The sequence below is a fragment of the Colletotrichum spaethianum genome (assembly GCF_022836535.1).
Source record: "Colletotrichum spaethianum MAFF 239500 DNA, contig17, whole genome shotgun sequence".
NCBI classification, from domain to species: Eukaryota; Fungi; Ascomycota; class Sordariomycetes; order Glomerellales; family Glomerellaceae; genus Colletotrichum; species Colletotrichum spaethianum.
In genome coordinates, this window is record NW_026054787.1 from 845,585 (window position 1) to 863,770 (window position 18,186).

The following is an 18,186-nucleotide window of genomic DNA, read 5'->3' on the forward strand; positions in this document are numbered from 1 at the left end:
TTATATAGGTAGGACAGAAGTTAAGATACAAGGGTTATTATAGAGATTCTAACACTTTTGCCTTCTCCTTATTAGCTATAGTTTCCTATTCCTTAAAACGGCCTTCTAGCCCTAATTAGGTTAAAGGTACACTCCCTAAGAAGAATACAAAGACATTAGTAAAGTCAGGTCATTTATAAGGATAACTAGGTTCTATAGATTATAGGTTAACAAATACTTAGAGATCACTTTGCCTTTCTAGAAACTCCTTAAAAAGAACACTACGTTTACCTAAGGGCCTAATTAAGTTAACACTATAGATACCCTTAAGTCTAAACTAACAACTTCTCTTGTAATTATTTTATTATCCTATGGCCTAGAAGCTAAGTTAATAGTTATTAGTATAAATATAAGCCTATAAGGTTAAGGCATAATACTAAGTTAGATGATTAGTACCTAGAGGGCTATAGTAAGGTATAAAAGTAGTATTTAAAGAGGTACTAAGTTAAAATATAACTCTAGGAAACTAGAATTAAGAGTAGTTTTAATAACATTAAAGAAGCTCTAAAACTACGTTTATAGTATTAGATTTTTATTAGAAACTAATACATAGGTCCTAGTTACTTAGCTTAATAAAGGGTCTTATAATCTTCCTAGTACTTTAATTACTAAGTAGATTACTTAGATATATCTTTTTAACTTTAATGTTAAGTATATATTAAAAATAAAGAATTTAATAATAGATATACTATTATAGAAAGCACTAAGGTTATTTAATATTAAGAAATATAAGAGCTTTAATTAAGTTAAAGATTTTATTAATGTTAACTTCTATTTTATTTAACTATATAAATTATTTAAAGGATCTAAATCTAGTATTTTAAAGACCTTTTACTTATATTAACTCCTTAAAGTATAGCTCTGCTTTAATTAGTATTAGACTAACTAAATAAGATAAATTATCTTTTATTTAAAGATATTATTACACTTAGATAAAATATTACTATATACTTTCAGGAAATTTAAAATAGAGGCCTGGTGTTATCTTACTTAAGATAACTATTTATACTACTAACTAATAAAGAGATACTTAATCCCTAGACGTTTTATTAATAACTTAAAGATTTAGGAGAACCTAATTAAGAATATACATATTAAATTAGGACACTAGGAATATAATATAATATTTTATTAGCTTTTTGTATCTTATATCTAGAAAAATATATACTAGAGAGTATAGGCTTAGTTTATGTTATGCTTAGCTTGTTAAAAGGCTTAATTAACCTGGATAGACGACTAGTATATTAGTATAGTCCTAGGGGAATTACTGTTTATAAAGATATCTATTAATATCTAGTGGATTAGTTCTTAGGTATTAATTAAAGGACGTTATAATATAATAGGTTAGCTTAAAGTAAGGAGGGTAAGGACTATTACCTTTAATTAGGTTATTAACTTTATCTAAGAAGACTTTTTCTGTTATTATAGTGTCTATAGAGAGATGATTGTTAATAATAAACTAGAAAACAAAAGGACTATAGACTACTTAAATAAAAAGTATAGTATTAAAAAAAGGGTTATATTAGTATATAACTTAAAAGTGAATAGGGTTAATAAATAAGGCTATAAACCTATTATGTATATTATCTTAACCTAGTTAAATAAAAAAAAAAGAGATTAGAGAAAGATTATACTTATTACGCTGTTTATAGACTAAATAATAGTCTATATACTAATAAGTTATATACTTTTCTTTTTAACTATAAGATATAAAGTAATTATACCTATTAAAGAATCTACCTTAACTAAGAGAGTATTAGACTAAGTATAAGTTTATAACCTTAATTAGGAACTTATTACTAAAATATATTCCTTTAAATAACTTGAAATTAATAAAAAGACTATAGCTAAGAATATAGCTCTTGTAAGACAGAAATCTATAGATTACTATAACGTGTACTATTAATATATAATATAGTTAAAGAAGCTTTAGCCTAGTAATTTAGTTCTTATTTTTAATAAAAAATATATAATTAATAAATTAAAAGCTAAGAAACTTATATACTGTTAATAAGGCCTTTTATAAGTCTATTTTATATCTAAGAACTTAGTATTATACTACCTAAAGACGTTTACTAATAACCTTATTATAAGGGCTATATATACTAAAAAACATCTTAAAAGGTATATTAAAAATAATACTAGTTTCTAGGAATTAGAGAACCCTGTGTAAACCAAAGCTAAGCTTAAAGACGAAATAACCCTCTTCTTTTTAGCCTAGGACTACTAAGATAAACTTTAGGAAGTAGATATAGCTCCTAGCCCTAATTAGAACAAAGATATTATATAAACACGATTAAGGCTTTAATAGCTACGCTTTAAAAAAAAAAACAATACGCTTTATAGAGAACTAGAGTATTAAAAGTTATTGTCTAGACTTATAATTAATATCTAACCTAAGGACTTAGTAAAGGACATATAATATACTAATATAATATAATAAGCTTAATTAAGCCTATTATTATATCCTTTTATTTTTTATTATTATTATTTATATTATATTATTATTTTTATAACATTTTATATATATTTCTTTTTATAAAAAGTTTATTAATTTAAAACCTTTATTATATTTATTAATAAACTTAAGGATAAGGTTATCTAAGAAAAGAAACGCCTAATTAGACCTAGAAATATCCTAGAATTACCTTAAATCTTAAGCTTAAACTACTAAGTTATTAGATAACTTTATATTCTTAGTCTAAATCCTTATTATTACTCTTTATCTTTTAGTTAATATTATCCTATACCTAGATAAAGCTATTTAAAATACTAGATAACTTTCTCTTTTTTTTAAAAAGCCCTTTATACTAATCCTTAATAAGTTTTATAAGGTTAGACTAAAAGAACTATATAAAATTAATAAAAGAGATATTATTAAGAATACTTAAAGGGATATTATTACTATTAGCTTTTTACTCTTTAGTGCCTTTTACTTAACTTATATATCTAAACTCCTAGTAAAAGTCCTTATTTTAATAATAATATTAAACTAAAGTCTTATAGTAAAAGTAATTAAAGTATATATTACTGAATTTATTAGGAAAAGAGATGTATTCCTAGAAGGGGACAAAACAAGTAACCTGATTAGGCCTAGCCTAGATAACCTACTAACCCTTTTTGTAGTATTTACAAGGGATAGTATTATAACTACTAAGGCTATAGATAGCTAAGGTAACACTAGCCTATATATAACTAGTAAGCTTTTAAGCTAAAGATCTAAAAGTACCTTAATAACTAGTATAGACAAAAACATAACGCTTAAATAAGCTAGTCTTAGTATAATCTTAGAGGACTTAAAGGATATTACCTCTTATAATAGCTTACTAAAAGGCCTAAGTAACTTTTTTATAAGTTTAACTATTCTAAATTTTATTAGTAAACTAGACTTTATAATAGAAACTACTAATTAAAGACTTAAGTTTTTACTACACTAAGGAAATTATAATTTATCTAATTAAAGCTATAAACCTTTAATAAGAAATAAAGAATAACTTATTATAGTATTAATAAGAGTTATAACTAAGTAATTATTTCTAATAAAAGAGTTATAAGTAAAGAACTATAGGTTCTAAGTAGCTTTAAGCTTATACTTAAAAGGTATAGTAATATTTAATTAAGGCTATAGTAAGAAAGTTAAGTTAATTTATTAAGTAGTTTTAAGTTATAGAAAAAATAAAGCTTAAGAAGTAATATAAAGTTATATAGAGAAAAAGAAAAAGTAATCTAAAGGAAGATTCTTAGCTTTTTTTTTATTTTACTAATTATAGCTTATTTTTTTTAATTTACTAATTAAAAAGAAAGAACTAAAAGAAAAGAAGTGATTTATTGTTAAAAATAAAAAGAAGTTATTTATTTTTATAAATATTAGGTAAATAAATAATTATTTTTTTTACTTTCTTATATTTCTTTTTTTAATTTTTTTTTTAGTAACTTTAAATTACTTCTTTTTTTATAATAAGGTTAAGATTTATTAGAAATAAAGCTATAAAATAAGCCTAAGAAACTTATTAATAATAACTTTTACTTTTTTTTTTTACTAATGTATATACATAGTAAGTTAGCCATCATAGTAAGTTAACCACTTTTCTTTACTTCTACACCTTTCCTCTTTATACTAAGTTTCTTCTATATATAACTATGGAATTCTCCTTAAAAGAAAACTGTATTATACTTATACTTTAAGCTATTAATAAAGACCTAAATTTTTCTATATAAAAAGCAGCTACTATCTATAATATCCTAAGAATAATACTTTAGGACTAATATATTAGATAACTACTATAACAAGAAACGTAATCAAAATTAATAAAGATAACTAAGCTAAAAGAAATAGTAATTCTTAAACGAGTTATTAACTTAATCTATTAAGGATTTCTATTATAACTTAATAATATATAAGATATAGCTAATTGCCTCCTTAATAAACATGATATGACGCATATTAGACCTTAATAGGTAAAGAACTTTATATAACGTTAACTATAACTAAAGACGCGTTTTTAATGTAAAATTAATTATTAGAGGGTATTAGCTAAGGATCTTATAGTTATATAGGCCTAGTTTACTTTTATATAAAACATAATTATAAAGTATAGAATCTATAATAATAATATCTATAATTTTAATAAGATAGGCTTTTTAATAGGAATATTGTTATATATAAAGGTTATTATAACCTTTAATTACTATAGAAGGCCTTATATAAAGTAGCCTAGTAATTACAAATAGGTTTCTGTTATTTAGGGCATATATATAGATAGCTAGGCGCTACCTCTATACGTTATTGTTAAAAGTAAATATTACCTCCTCTTATAGTATACTAATAGCTAATTTTTACCCTAATAGTACATTTACTTTAGCAAAAATAAATAAACTATAAATAAGATTAACTTAAATTAGCTATAGTATTTTAAAAAGTATATAAAGTCTTATATAAAAGGTATTAAGCAGCTCTTAATCCTTAATAGCTATAATAGCTATAAATCTACTAAGTTTAATAATTACTATAAGGAATATAATATTATTACTTTTTATATACTTTTTTATTTATTATATAAGCTTTAGTCTTTTAATATTAGTTATTTTAGTTTACTAAAGGCGTTATATAGTAAAAAAATTAAAAAAATGATATAAATATAAATTATATATATTATTAAATATAACTTCTTTTTTGCCTTTAAGGTAACCTTTTTTACTTTAATAAATAAAGAAAATATATAAGCTAGTTTTAAATAGGCTAGCCTTATCCCTTTTAACCTAAAAGTAGTTATTTCTTGCCTAGATTTTAAGCTAAAGACGCTAACACTATCTAATTTACGCCTAAGCAGCTAAGGCTCTTAGGACCTAAAGACACTAACTATAGCATATAACGTTATATAAAGCTTTATATTACTTAAAAAAAGGATTACTAGTTATTAACATAGCTTATTAACTTATTTATATAAAATAGTTAACTTATAAGCTAAAAGTATTAGTAAGTTAATATATAAACTAGCTTTTATTAAAGCTAAGTATTATAGGCTTTATATAGTAAATAAGATACTAAGTAAGCATTAGAGGGCTAAAAAAACCTAACTACGTCTTAGAGGGTCCCTTAATATAGCTAAAGTAGAGGTAATCTAGGTAGAAAAGGTTCTTAAAGGAAGTAGATAAATAATAAGTTAAAAACTTACTTTTTTAGTATTTATAATGTAGTTAGATATTTGGTTAAATAGTCTTGGATAGCTTTTAATGATATTTAAAGTCTTGTGGTATTTGTTACTTAAGATGCTAAGGTTAATTGCTTTGTTGCTAATAGCTTTTCTTAGAGCTACAATACCTTTACTGTGACGGCTAGACTTGATTAGAAGGACTGGATTTAAAAGGTGGACTGCTTAGCGTTTATTACCTATTATATTAATCATTTTATTACCCTTTTTATTAACTAAGTTACTAAATAATCTTTTTAGTATAATAGTATATAAAGAAATAAAGATATAACCCTTTAGTATACTATCAATATAGATTATCTTTATAAGTTCTATTAAAGCGTTAATACTGCCCTTAACCTAATTAAAGTGATCTGTATAAAAGTAGGTATTATAATTAGCTTTTAATAGTTTAATAAGTAGACTTATAGAATATATATAGTAGAATTTATTAAATACTACATCTAAGATAACATTACTAATATTACAAAGAGTCTAACTTAAATAAAAGTTTAGAATAATAGTAAAAATAATATTATTAATTATATTAACTATTTCTAGCGTTAATAGGTTATTAAAGAGTTTAGTAAACTAAGAAACTATAACAAAAAGGACTTTTATAATAAGCTAAGGCTTATATTAGATAGTTATAATAAGAAACTTTAATAAAAAGTATTTAATAAGCTTAATTAGACTAAGGAGAATATACTTAAATTTTCTAATACTTTTCTTAGGACTTTTAAGCTTATTAAAAAGACGCTTTTTTTAGTACCTTAAAACAATAATCTTATTAGTCTCTTTGGTTTAATATGTCTCCCCTTAGATACTAGTGTACTATAAGACTAGCTAGGCTTTTCTATTATACTAGCCCTAGAAAGTAATGTAGTAAAGCTATCTTTTAAGCCTAATTAGGCTTAGGATATAGACGATAAAGAGGAGGTTAGTAATACTGAGTTTGAGGCTATTGTAAAGCCTACGCTTTTATGCTACTCTTTTAACCTTAAGTAATTATCTAATATAGCTTCTATTATATATATAAAGACTAAAGGATAATAAAATGCTTATAAGAAAGCCTTATTTAATATATAAGAGTAGTACTATAAGCTAAAGGAGTATAAGGTTAAGTTTATTACTAATTATACTAAAAACAAATATATTAATATATTTAAGAACTTTTATAAAATAGTAGTAATATAATAGTGCTTTTAGTAGCTGTTTTTATAACCTATAATTATACCTAGATAAAAAGATTATAAGTAGTATAATTAGGAATAGGAGTAGAATACTAAGTTTAAGGAGAAGCGTCTTAAGGCTAAGAGGAAGATAGCTTATAATAAGGTAAATAGCTTAAGATACTTTTTTTGCTACTACTAAGAGAACATTATAGGTCTAATTAGAGAAGATATAATAAAAATAAGTAGTTTTTACTTTTATATATTATTTACCTTTATACTTTTATACTTTTTTTTTTTTAATATATTATATAAAAAAGAAAACTAAGAAATAATTAGAAAAAGGTAAGGTTTTATGTTTTTATTTTTCTTTTTATTAGCTTATAGATATAATTATAAGCCTAATTAGATATAACTAAATAAGACCCTTCTAAGTATAAAAAGGGACTTTAATTAGATATTATTATAGAAAAAAAGCATTAATATCTTATAATAAAGTAAAGAGATAAGCTTAATATCTTTAGATAAGTACTTAAATAAATATAAATAAATTTATTACTTTAATATTAAGATAAGATATGTAATAAGTAATTATTATTTTGTTTCTTTAGGCTTAACTAGACCTCTAAGGTCTAAGAGAATATTCTTCTCCTTAAGAGATTATAATATATATATATATATTACTTAGTAATAAAAGTAAATCTAAATAGACTATAAGATATAAAGGATACACTTTTTTTAGTTTGCTTATAGCCTTGATTAGGCTAAAGAGGACCTAGAAAAAGTAGTATCTTACGGTCTAGGCGTTAAGGTAATCACCTAGGGTAATTAGTCACTCTAGGTGTACTTATAACGATACTAGGACCTTGGTGTTTAGTGTGGTTTATATGTTAACTACCTACTTACTAGCTTCCCTTATTCTACGCAGTTTTAATAATAATCTTATTTTTAATTACTTTAGTTAAATAATTAACTTCTTTAAATTTTAATATGTTTTTATTTACTATAGCTTAGTCTTTAATAGTTATTATTATTCTAATCTCTTAATCTAAGATATCTCTTAGTTTAAGTAAAAGTTTAAAAGTTAATAGTTACCTTTTTTATTAAATATAGTTTATTTTATAGTTATTTTTTTATTTTATTTAAAAACACTATTCTTAGTATAGAAGTAGGTAATAAGAGCTATTATAAAAGATATTTTTTTTATAGAATTAAAGTAATATTAGTCTTTTTTATAATACTTAAAACATAAAATTCTAAATTATAAGTTATATTTAAGTATTATATATTATTTATAATTACTTATATTTCCTTAACTAAGATTATTACTTTTATATTATCTTTTTTATAAAATTAACTTTTATTAAATATTATATTCTACATAATTATAATTTATTAAAATAAAAAGATTTATATTTAATATAAGTTATAAGTATTCTAAATATAACTTATTAAGTATTTAATATAGCCTTTTAGTTTTACCTTAAAGCATTATTTTCCTATATTTCTTTCTTAGTCTCTTTAAATAAAGTATACTTAGTAGCTATATATATAAAGCTATTCCTATTATAAATATAAGTTTTAACTAAAAGTTACTTAGTATTAAAGTTACTATTAATAAAAATATTATTTAAACTATTTTTCTTTTTTTTTAATTAAGTAAAACTAAGCGTTATACTAAAAAAAACTAATATTATAAAAGTATATATTAACTATTATTACTTTAACTTATAGTTTATATAAAAAGGTTTACTTTAAAAAGTAGTTTAATACCTTTAGTTATTACTTCCTAGCTAGTCCTTTTAGCTTTACTATTTAGCTCCTTTATATATAAAAAAGTAGTCTTAACCTTAATCTCCTTTTTTTTTACTTATTATTAAAACTCTATATTACTAGTAATTACTATAATAAAGTAATCTATATTTTACCTTATCTTATATAAAATAAAACTATATTACTTTACTACTTATTACTTAAAAATATATAGAACTTTAAACATATTCTTATAAGTTTTTAATACTCTTAGAAATCTAAAAAGTTAACTAATATATTTATTTTTAATTACTATAAGCTATAAGTTCTTATTATACCCTTTAAAGTAATTAAAAAGGTCTTAAATAATTTTATAGTATAAGCAAAATAACCTTTATTTTAATCTTTATTTTAAAACTATTTTTTTTATATAGGCTATTTAACAATAAAAGTATTCTAATCTCTTATAGGCCTTAATCTTTACCCCCTAAGCATTTAAGACTAATTACTTAAGTACCTAGGGTCCTAGGTAATCGCCTTATAAATACTAAAGCTAAACAAAGTCTAAGTAAATACTCTTTTTGTAGTATAAAAGTTATATAAGAGTATTATAATAAAGTAGCCTTATTATATTAATATTAACTATAAATATATTACTTATTAGAATTTATATATAAAAAAAGTAATTAAAAAAAGGCTTATGTTTAAAAAAAAGTAATATTTATTTTTTATATAAGTTATTTAATTATAAAACTATTTAAATACCCTTTATATTAAAAGGTATAATCTAGCTCTAAGTACTAAATACTTATTATATAAAATAAAGCTTTTAATATAATATTTATATAAAAGTTCTTTATATATATTATATTTTTAAGTATAAGGTCTTAGTTTACTTTATTTTAATTTCTAAAAATCCTTTTAATTATACGTTTATTTTTTATATAAATAAGGTATAAAGTAATATCTAAATTAACCTATTAATTACTCTCTTTAACTACTTAGACTATACTTAGCTTTAGGAGAAATATATTATTTACTAGGTAAGTAGCTCTATAGTTATCTAATATAATACTACATAAAAAAATATATAGGTTAAAGTATAGAGTAATAAAAACGCTATAAATTTCTTTTTTTTAAATAGCTTTATTTAGGTTTAGTTAAAGTAAAGTAAAATTAATAATATATATAATAACTTTTAATAATAAGTTATTACTAGGTCTATTATTATTATCTTTATTATTATTAACCTTATTATTATATCTCTTAAGATCTTTTTTTTAAAATAAAAGAATTACTTAAAGCTATTTTTTCTAAGCAAATTTAGCTTAGAGGTTTATATTTTAAAGGTTATTAATTTAATTATAGATTTATTATATATTATTATTAGTAATTAAAGCTAATCTAAATAAGTAGCTAATAAAGGCTTTTTTTATATAAGTATATTTAAATAAAAGCTAATAGTATAAATAACTATAAATATATATTTTATTTAAGTTTTTTAGTATAAAATAATATATATTATTTTTAGTTAATATAATAAAATAATTTACTAAAGTTATATAAATACTAGGCCTTTTCTTATAGTACTTTACTACTAATAAGTCTTTTTATAAAACACTAATTAAAATTATTATATAATTATTTAGGTTTTTAATTAAAAGGCTTATTATTTTATTTTAAATAATTTCTATAAGTTTATAAGTTACTTAAAATAAAATAATTTTATATAATACTACTCTTAAAAAGATTTTTAAAATAAAAATACTTTAAACTTTTAATAAGTCTAAGACTTTTATATAAAAGTAAAAGTTTTATTATTTTATTAATTAAATAAATAAATTAATACTTAAAGCTATTTAATTTAATAAAACTAAATATTTTTTTAAATAATAGTTTAATTAAATAAATTACTTAGTATATATTATTACTTAAAAATCTTAAGTATTAAATAAAATATTATTTAGTTTTATATTAAAGCTTTTATTTAAGTTAACTTAAAAAGTAATTTAATAATTAATATTTTTATTTATATATTAATTATATTAAATACTTTTTTTTATTATTATTAAATAACTTTTTTTATATTAATATTTAAGATATATATTTAGTATATAATTTTAATATTTAAATTAGTTATTATTAAAAAAAGTTTATTATTAGTTTATTTAAGATTTATATTAATAATAAATTTATTAAAAATAAAAATTTTTAAAGTATTTAAGATTTTATTAAAATATTTAAGTTTATTTTTATTTATTTATTTAAGTCTATTTAAGTTAATAAATTCTTAGATATACTTTAATTTTACTTTAAACTAAAAAGTTATATATTATAAAAGCTAATTACTTTATATCTTAAGCTTTTTTAAAGCTTTAATAAAAATAAATATATTAAAAATATTAGTTTAAAAAAATAAAGATAATTTATTTAAAAGAGATTTTTTAGCTTATAGTATACTCTAGATATAGTAGTTTAAAGGTATAATATAAGCTAAGCTTATAACAATTATAAAGTCACTACTTAGGGTAAAAAAAATATAAAGAAAACTACTTAGGTTTCTATATATAGGATTATTTTGTCTAAAACGAATAAATATGTATCCTGTGTGGTGGATCTGTATAAAGGGACTGGACTAATAGTTAATCCGGGCCTGGCGCAAATCTCACAAGGCTGCGCGATGCGCGTGAGGGCATCGCGACACATTGCTTAATGTAGCGGGAAGCATAAGGCCTGGCAGCGAATTCAGCCCGACATGACGATACCCCTTTTCAATGACAATTTTCATCTCGGTTCAAAATCTAGACTAGAGATGACGTTACGGTTGTGTATTGGCAGAATTGAGGAATGGAGACTGTTAACATGCGACCCAGGCCATCGGCGCTTGAGCGAGATGGCTGTGTTATCCAAACGAGCAAGAACCTATGAGAGACAGCGTATGAGGAGATGAAAGATTCTCACTAGTGGTACGTTCCCAGAAAACCAATGGTAACCATGAGCAGGACAGAAAGGAGCGCGACAGCCGTTCGACCGTGAATGATGCAATGCCGTCTTTCTCCAACCGGGTCTCTTACAAGATGCGAGGCCGCGAGACGCGAGAGGGTATCCTTCGCAGCACGCCCGAGGCAAGACATCTGGACTTCTTCAACGATCTAGGGACGGGGCTCGGAACACAAAGGCTGGCTTATGAGTTTCTGCATGGTTATCGGGATAATTATTAAATTCCCGGGCTACGATAGCTATGAAGTTTCTACAGTTGAAATCCCTACCTCGGAGTTTCTTTTCGTCGTAAGTGTACCAATATGCAAGAGTGACAAAATAGTGAGGTGCCTGGTGAGATTGAGGTAGGTTGATTCTTGCCTACTATCCTCCCAATTGAGCGGTGAATCTCTGAGACTGGCTGATCATGGTAACTCTGGCTTCTATTCGGATATATGACATAGAACTTCGCGTTCGCACTTAGTATTGGTAAAGCAACGTAGCTCTTCCGTGTTCGAGCTTCATTTCTGCATCATAAACTGTGGTGCGCCAACCAGTAAAATAGCAAGCCACCCATCCCGATAAAACCAAACAAGACCAAACATCGATACAGCTCCTGATTGTGGCGCCGCAATCCACGATCACCTCCCTGAGGTATACGACTGAAAGATCCTGATGAGTTTTGTTGACGTCTCAACCCAGTGTGCAAGAAGCATCGGCGTGAGATAGACGATAAGAGTAACGAAGATGATCCGGCGAACCCAGGCGGGGGGCACGACCAGAGCAGCCATCTTTTCGAATTGTGTTGCAGGCTGGTCATTTGCGGCCTGTTGATGTGTCGCCGCGGTGTTATCGTTGCCAGCCTTTGCCGGCGAGGCGACGGGCGCTGTCTTTTGCTTGGCCATTGCGATAACGAGCTGGTAAGGGGATTAGCGATGCGTCGACCAGAAGTATGAGCCGAATCAGGGTCCCTACAGAAATACTCTCTTTGATTGGTCTATGTTGTATAAACAACCGTGAGTCTCGAGGCTGATGCAAGGCGCTGAGGTGTGATGACGGATGAAGACAGCGATGAAGCCACGAGGCCTCAAAATGCGGCTGACCACCTACAACTTGCCAAGGCGCTTGGCTTCTTTGGCGTTCGCCATTTCTTCAACCAACGCGCAGCTTCCTCTTTCGGATTTAGTCTTTTATGCAAGTTGGATTGTGCAACGGCTTAGGGCGGCGACTTGTTGGACAGAATTGGTTGTTCCCCGCAGGAGATATGTACCCGTCTTGCAGGCCCCTGCTGTTATCACTCCACAGATCCCTGTATCGGTCTTGAGTGCGCCGGTTGCGCAGACGATCTTCCAGGGTTTCCCGGTGTCAATGATGACCAAAGATATGATGGTAACTTGGTTAGGGACTGGACGGTCGGTTTGAATTCATCATGGCGAAAAGCTCTCGGGGCAAAGGCTCAAGTCCATGTTCTCCGGAGTTTACAAGACTTGACCCTAGTTCTTTAAGTATTTGTCGAAGAAATTCCCCTAGGAAACCTTTGATTAAAAGTACCCAGTCGATACTTGGTCTCCATGCCGAAAGTGGTGGGGTCCAAAGAAAGGAACAACCCGAGATAAGACCATTGAAGGCATCCGTCTAATTGCCGATGGTCGGATGTCCCCCGATAGGCGTGATCCACAGCGTTCCTACAGAGAGCGTCTAGTTAATAAAGGACTCGAGGTTCCCAGAATCTCGGGACCAAATACCTGCTTGATGGTCGCGCAAGTGAGAAGTCTCCCCCGGACCCAATAGCCCGGAATCTGTTTAACATTGGCCCAGTCTCTGTTGGCTTATTGCAAAATGGCATCCACCGAAGCCCCGGGTTCAGATCCGGAGAAGCGGATCCCCTCGGACATCAACGCCGTCTCCGGCTCCATTCCTGCTGAGGATGACCCAGTCTCGAAACACCACATCACCGACGAGACCGGCGCGCTCGCCGCTTCGGCTCTCAACTCGGCGCCCCTGGATGAGGCACAGTCTCGCTCGATTCTGAAGAAGCTGGACAGACGGATCCTTCCTTTCTTGTGCATTACCTACGCCCTTCAATTCATCGACAAAACCTCGTTGGGTTACAGCTCCGTATATGGCATCATCCCTGACAACAAACTCGTGGGTCAGCAGTACAGCTGGGCGAGCAGTATCTTCTACTTTGGCTACCTCGTCGCGGAGTACCCTGGTGTTGCCGTCCTGCAACGCTTTCCCGTTGCCAAGTTCCTCGGCGTTAACATCATTCTCTGGGGGATGATTCTCATGACGACCGCGGCTTGTAGCTCTTTTGCAGGACTGGCATCAGTTCGTTTTCTTCTCGGCGCTACGGAGGCGACCATTTCGCCCGGTTTTGTGGCTGTCACGGGTATGTGGTGGACACGCCAAGAACAGGCAGGCCGCTCGGCGCTCTGGGTTTCGTTCTTGGGCGTCGGCAGCTTCATCGGTACATTGCTGGCTTACGGAATTGGTCATATCACGAGTTCCCTGTCTCCTTGGAAGTACATCTTCCTCATCCTCGGCGCCATCACGGTTCTCTGGGGTGTTGTCTTCACCCTATTCGTGCCCGATAGCCCCGCCAGTGTGAAGTGGCTGACGGAGCATGAGAAGGTTGTTGCCGTCCAAAGAGTTGCAGAAAACAATACTGGGACTGGCCGGAGCAAAACCTTCGTCATGGCGCAGGTTGTGGAGGCAGCAAAAGACCCGGCGGTCATCATTCTTGGACTCATCTCTTTCGTGAATGCTATTGCGTCAGGAGGACTAGCTTTTGGGTCGTTGATCATCCAAGGCTTCGGGTTCAACCCTTTGCAGACAACACTAATGAACCTGCCGCTTTCTACGGTACAGGTCGTTACGCAGCTTGGTGCTGGGTTCTTAACGAGCAAGATCTCTAGCTCGAGGTTGCACATTGGCACGGTTGCCATGATCCCACCGGTATGAAGCTTTTGTCCGAGAACTATTTCATGATGCTGATTATTGGTACAGATTGTTGGTACACTGCTCATTAACCAGCTTCACTTGGACAACAAATGGGGCCGTCTTGTTGGTGTATGGCTCTTGGGATCGTACCCTGTTGGCTTCATGGTTATTCTCGGCCTTCTCTCAACCAACATCGCCGGTGGCACGAAGAGATCGGTTGCTTCCGGCTGGGTATTCGTATGCTACTGCGTTGGGCAAATTGCAGGCCCCCAGTTCTTCAAAAGCACAGAGGCCCCCGCTTATCACAACGGCATCGTGGCTATGCTTTGTGGCTTCATTTTGAACCTGGTTCTTAACCAGATCCTTAGGCTCATTTACGTTCTGGAGAACAAGAAACGGGATAAGCTGCTTGAGGGCAAGTCTGAACACGAGATTGCGGAGATGCAAAGGGAGGGTGAGGTGCTGGGATTCGAAGATGTGACTGACAAGGCTAACGTAAGTGTTCTTTGCCCCATGCCTCAATTGTGTTTCGATACAAGCTAACGATCCTGTAGCCGATGTTCCGGTACGTTCTTTAATGCAGAACTTCGATCATGGAGTTTTCAAATGGTATGTACAGAGTAAATAAAGAGCTCAGCATAGCCTGAAAGAGCATTGGAGTGTGCCGTTGTGCAGTAGTTTTACACATCTCGGATACGCACGAAAAGGGGTGCTTAATAGAGAGAATCTCCCCCTATGCCACCTCATCCCAGCGTTTATGACTTTGAACCACAGAATCAGTCATGTCATAGTCTCCGGCCTTAGGATAGTTGTCGTCATCGAAGGAATCATGCGAACGTACTAGACCCTTCATGTCGAGAGTCGCTACGTAGAGGATCCGACATAAGACTTGACCTGGGACTCGTTCAACAGCTGGGTCTGGGCTATCCTCGAGGTTATCTCGCCATCATCTGCTGTTGCGTCCTGACACTTCGTCGCCTAGTTACCAGTGGAAAAGAGAAGTTAAAACCAGTCCATAGACCGGTGTTCGCCATTGGATTTTGGGAAACGAAGAAGAAGAGAGCGACGGAGATTGCAGGTGGATGATGAAATGGAAGAGCTTGGGCTTACTATATTTGAGTGACGGGTACATGTACGAACGAAGCATCGGTCACGAGAATGGTTGTAGTGCATTAAAACCTGAACATAGAAAATAAGATTGCGTTCACGTTTGTATGTCGACAAATCACGTCAAGGAACAATGCCAAACAAAAATCAGCTACGGTTTCCTTCGAGACGCTTCTTAGTTTCTCTGCCCCTTCTTGGAAACCTTTCTCTACTTCCGTAGAATATATGAAAATGATTCTTGATAAATTGCATCAGTTTCCACACTTGGATGAACTACTCAGCTCATAAACGCCAATTTCATACTGCAATTAATTTGTCAGACATTCTTCGACAACGGCACAAGAAAGAGAGTAGCTCTTACCACTTCCCAAGCAAAAGAATGATTAATCCAGCTCAACATGGCCAGTAACCCATATCTTAGGTTTTGGTTGCCATCCAAACATATTGTGGACAAGTGACTGAAGCTCGATCGTTGAATCTGCGGACTCCGGGCAACCAGTGAGGCTGACACATTCCAGTCTCTCAAAGCGCCCTTCCTTCACTGCCTTCGCAAGGTTCGGTAAGCTTGTTTCAACCAGCTCCTGGAGGCAGCCCCCCACTCTTGTCATCTCTAGATTCTCGAGACTGTCTGGGAGCAGGTTTTCCAAACTGTGAATCGTCATGCTATGCTGCTCCTGACCTTTGTAAATGATGCTGTTGGTGTCGATGCTCAGATTCCGCAACTCCAAAAAATGTTGTAAATTTTGGATAGTATCTTCATTCCTCCAGGTCATCATACCCTCGTAAATAGGAAAGTCAATTATCAGAGTTCGCAGCTGAAGATGGAGGTCAGGCAGCGTGGCCTTGACTAATTGTCCTTGGTTGTTCAGTGGAGGCGGCAGTGTGAGTTCATACTGATTGCTTAAAAGATGACACAACATCTGTGGCGTCAGAGTTGGTTGCTTATTGACGATCAGACGGTTGACTGAATGTTGGTACTCGAAGTGAGTAATGTTGGGGGCAGCCTGGAGGGTGGCCTTCATAGTGCCTCGGTCCATCGAACTCTTCACGAACTTGATATTTCGCAGAGCCTCGAGGCGACAATTTTGTGGAGGCCTGTAGGAAACTGTATCATATATCTCTAATGTTGATAGAAACGGCGCGTTGTTAATGATCACCCTAAGGCAGTTGAAGCTTCGAGCTTGTAAAGACCGCAGATGTAATTTCAGATATCTGAGGTTTCTAAAAAGGCTTGCGTGTTCGGTTTGCTCCCCAGCAATCCATTCTTCAAGCATGCTGAATGTCCAGTTGAAGACGAGAGTTATTTCAAGGGTGGTCAGGTTGGAAAGATATCGCAATAGAAGCTGGTTGATGTGCTCCGCGGCATGATCCCGTGGCTCTCTCTCACCTACCAGGGAATGATTGTTCCAGCCTTCCGTAAAGAGCATTCCGATTCTAGATGCCATTTCTACGATCCATTTGCCATCGCTTATCCCTGCTTGCTTTTTCGTCCACGGGATGTCGGAGAGGATCCGGCGGTCCATGTTGTTATGGACGTCAACATGTCGGACGAGCTGGCGCCGAGTGTCATCAGGAGAGAGGTGCCTGGCATATGGGCCATTGTAATATGACTCATGGCTGTGAGGATCGAGTGCTTTGAGAAATTGGTATGCGTCGGAAGGGTGCCAAATCTGGTAGTATCCTGAGTAAAGCATGCAGCCTGCCACATCGTGCAAGTTGCGACAAGTTCTCATCAAGCGCGCGAGAGTTGCCCGACATGTAAGGGCACCGTCGGTTTGTGGCTTCATGCTGGGACCATGACCGTGAAGTTTGCGCTGCATTGGGAGGATGAGGCAGCGGCAAATCTCTACGAGGATCTCCGCAGGTAGACTATCAAGTCTATACCTGGCCATTTGTAACTCAACCACCCTGCTTCCCACGCAACCCCGCATACCACGCAGCCCAACAACGCGTCACCATAAAACCTACTCCTCTTTTCTAACTATCACAACATCTTCTATTTTACCCTAAACAACGCCATTTTTTGAGGATATCTTTTTTACTATAAGATGAAGCAGTATAGTGAATATGAGCTATAGTGGGCACTTTGGGATATTGTTGATGGGCTTAGTATCTGCAGGGCAGGTCGCAAATAGGGCATCCCAGAGGCGACTATACGACAACGTCTCTATGGTACCTAGTCTAAAAATACTGCCTTTGGTAGACTATAGCAGTTATCTTAGAACCAGGAAGGTCTACTTGCTAAGTAGATATCTAAGTAGGCTGCCCTAGGCTCTGCGTTTTGCTATTAGCAAGTTAAAGGGCTGGCTGAGCGCATGCTGGGCGATGGGCAGCGACCACTTGGGAGGAAGTGGATATAGCGATTTCTTTGCAGAAACCTATTTATCAGAACTTAGCGATACAGGGCAATTAACGCTAAGCGAATTAATGGGGCAACTGCTAACATTATCCAAGAATGGTTTCATTACCTTGATTTACTAGCAATCCTGCCCATCAAGCTAGCT

General features: G+C 31.4%; 2 protein-coding genes across 2 annotated transcripts; one reads left to right on the plus strand and one right to left on the minus strand.

Moving 5' to 3' along the window:
• Positions 1-12,273: 12,273 nt before the first annotated feature.
• On the minus strand, positions 12,274-12,537 carry ColSpa_07015 (uncharacterized protein; the record flags this gene model as incomplete). The annotated part of the gene is made up of 1 exon (XM_049273227.1): positions 12,274-12,537. One exon carries the CDS (start codon positions 12,535-12,537, stop codon positions 12,274-12,276), a length of 264 nt encoding a protein of 87 aa, XP_049129184.1.
• A 934-nt stretch (positions 12,538-13,471) lies between these two features.
• On the plus strand, positions 13,472-15,203 carry ColSpa_07016 (putative transporter; the record flags this gene model as incomplete). The annotated part of the gene is made up of 3 exons (XM_049273228.1): positions 13,472-14,590; positions 14,642-15,070; positions 15,195-15,203. 3 exons carry the CDS (start codon positions 13,472-13,474, stop codon positions 15,201-15,203), a joined length of 1,557 nt encoding a protein of 518 aa, XP_049129185.1.
• Between the last annotated feature and the right edge of the window lie 2,983 nt (positions 15,204-18,186).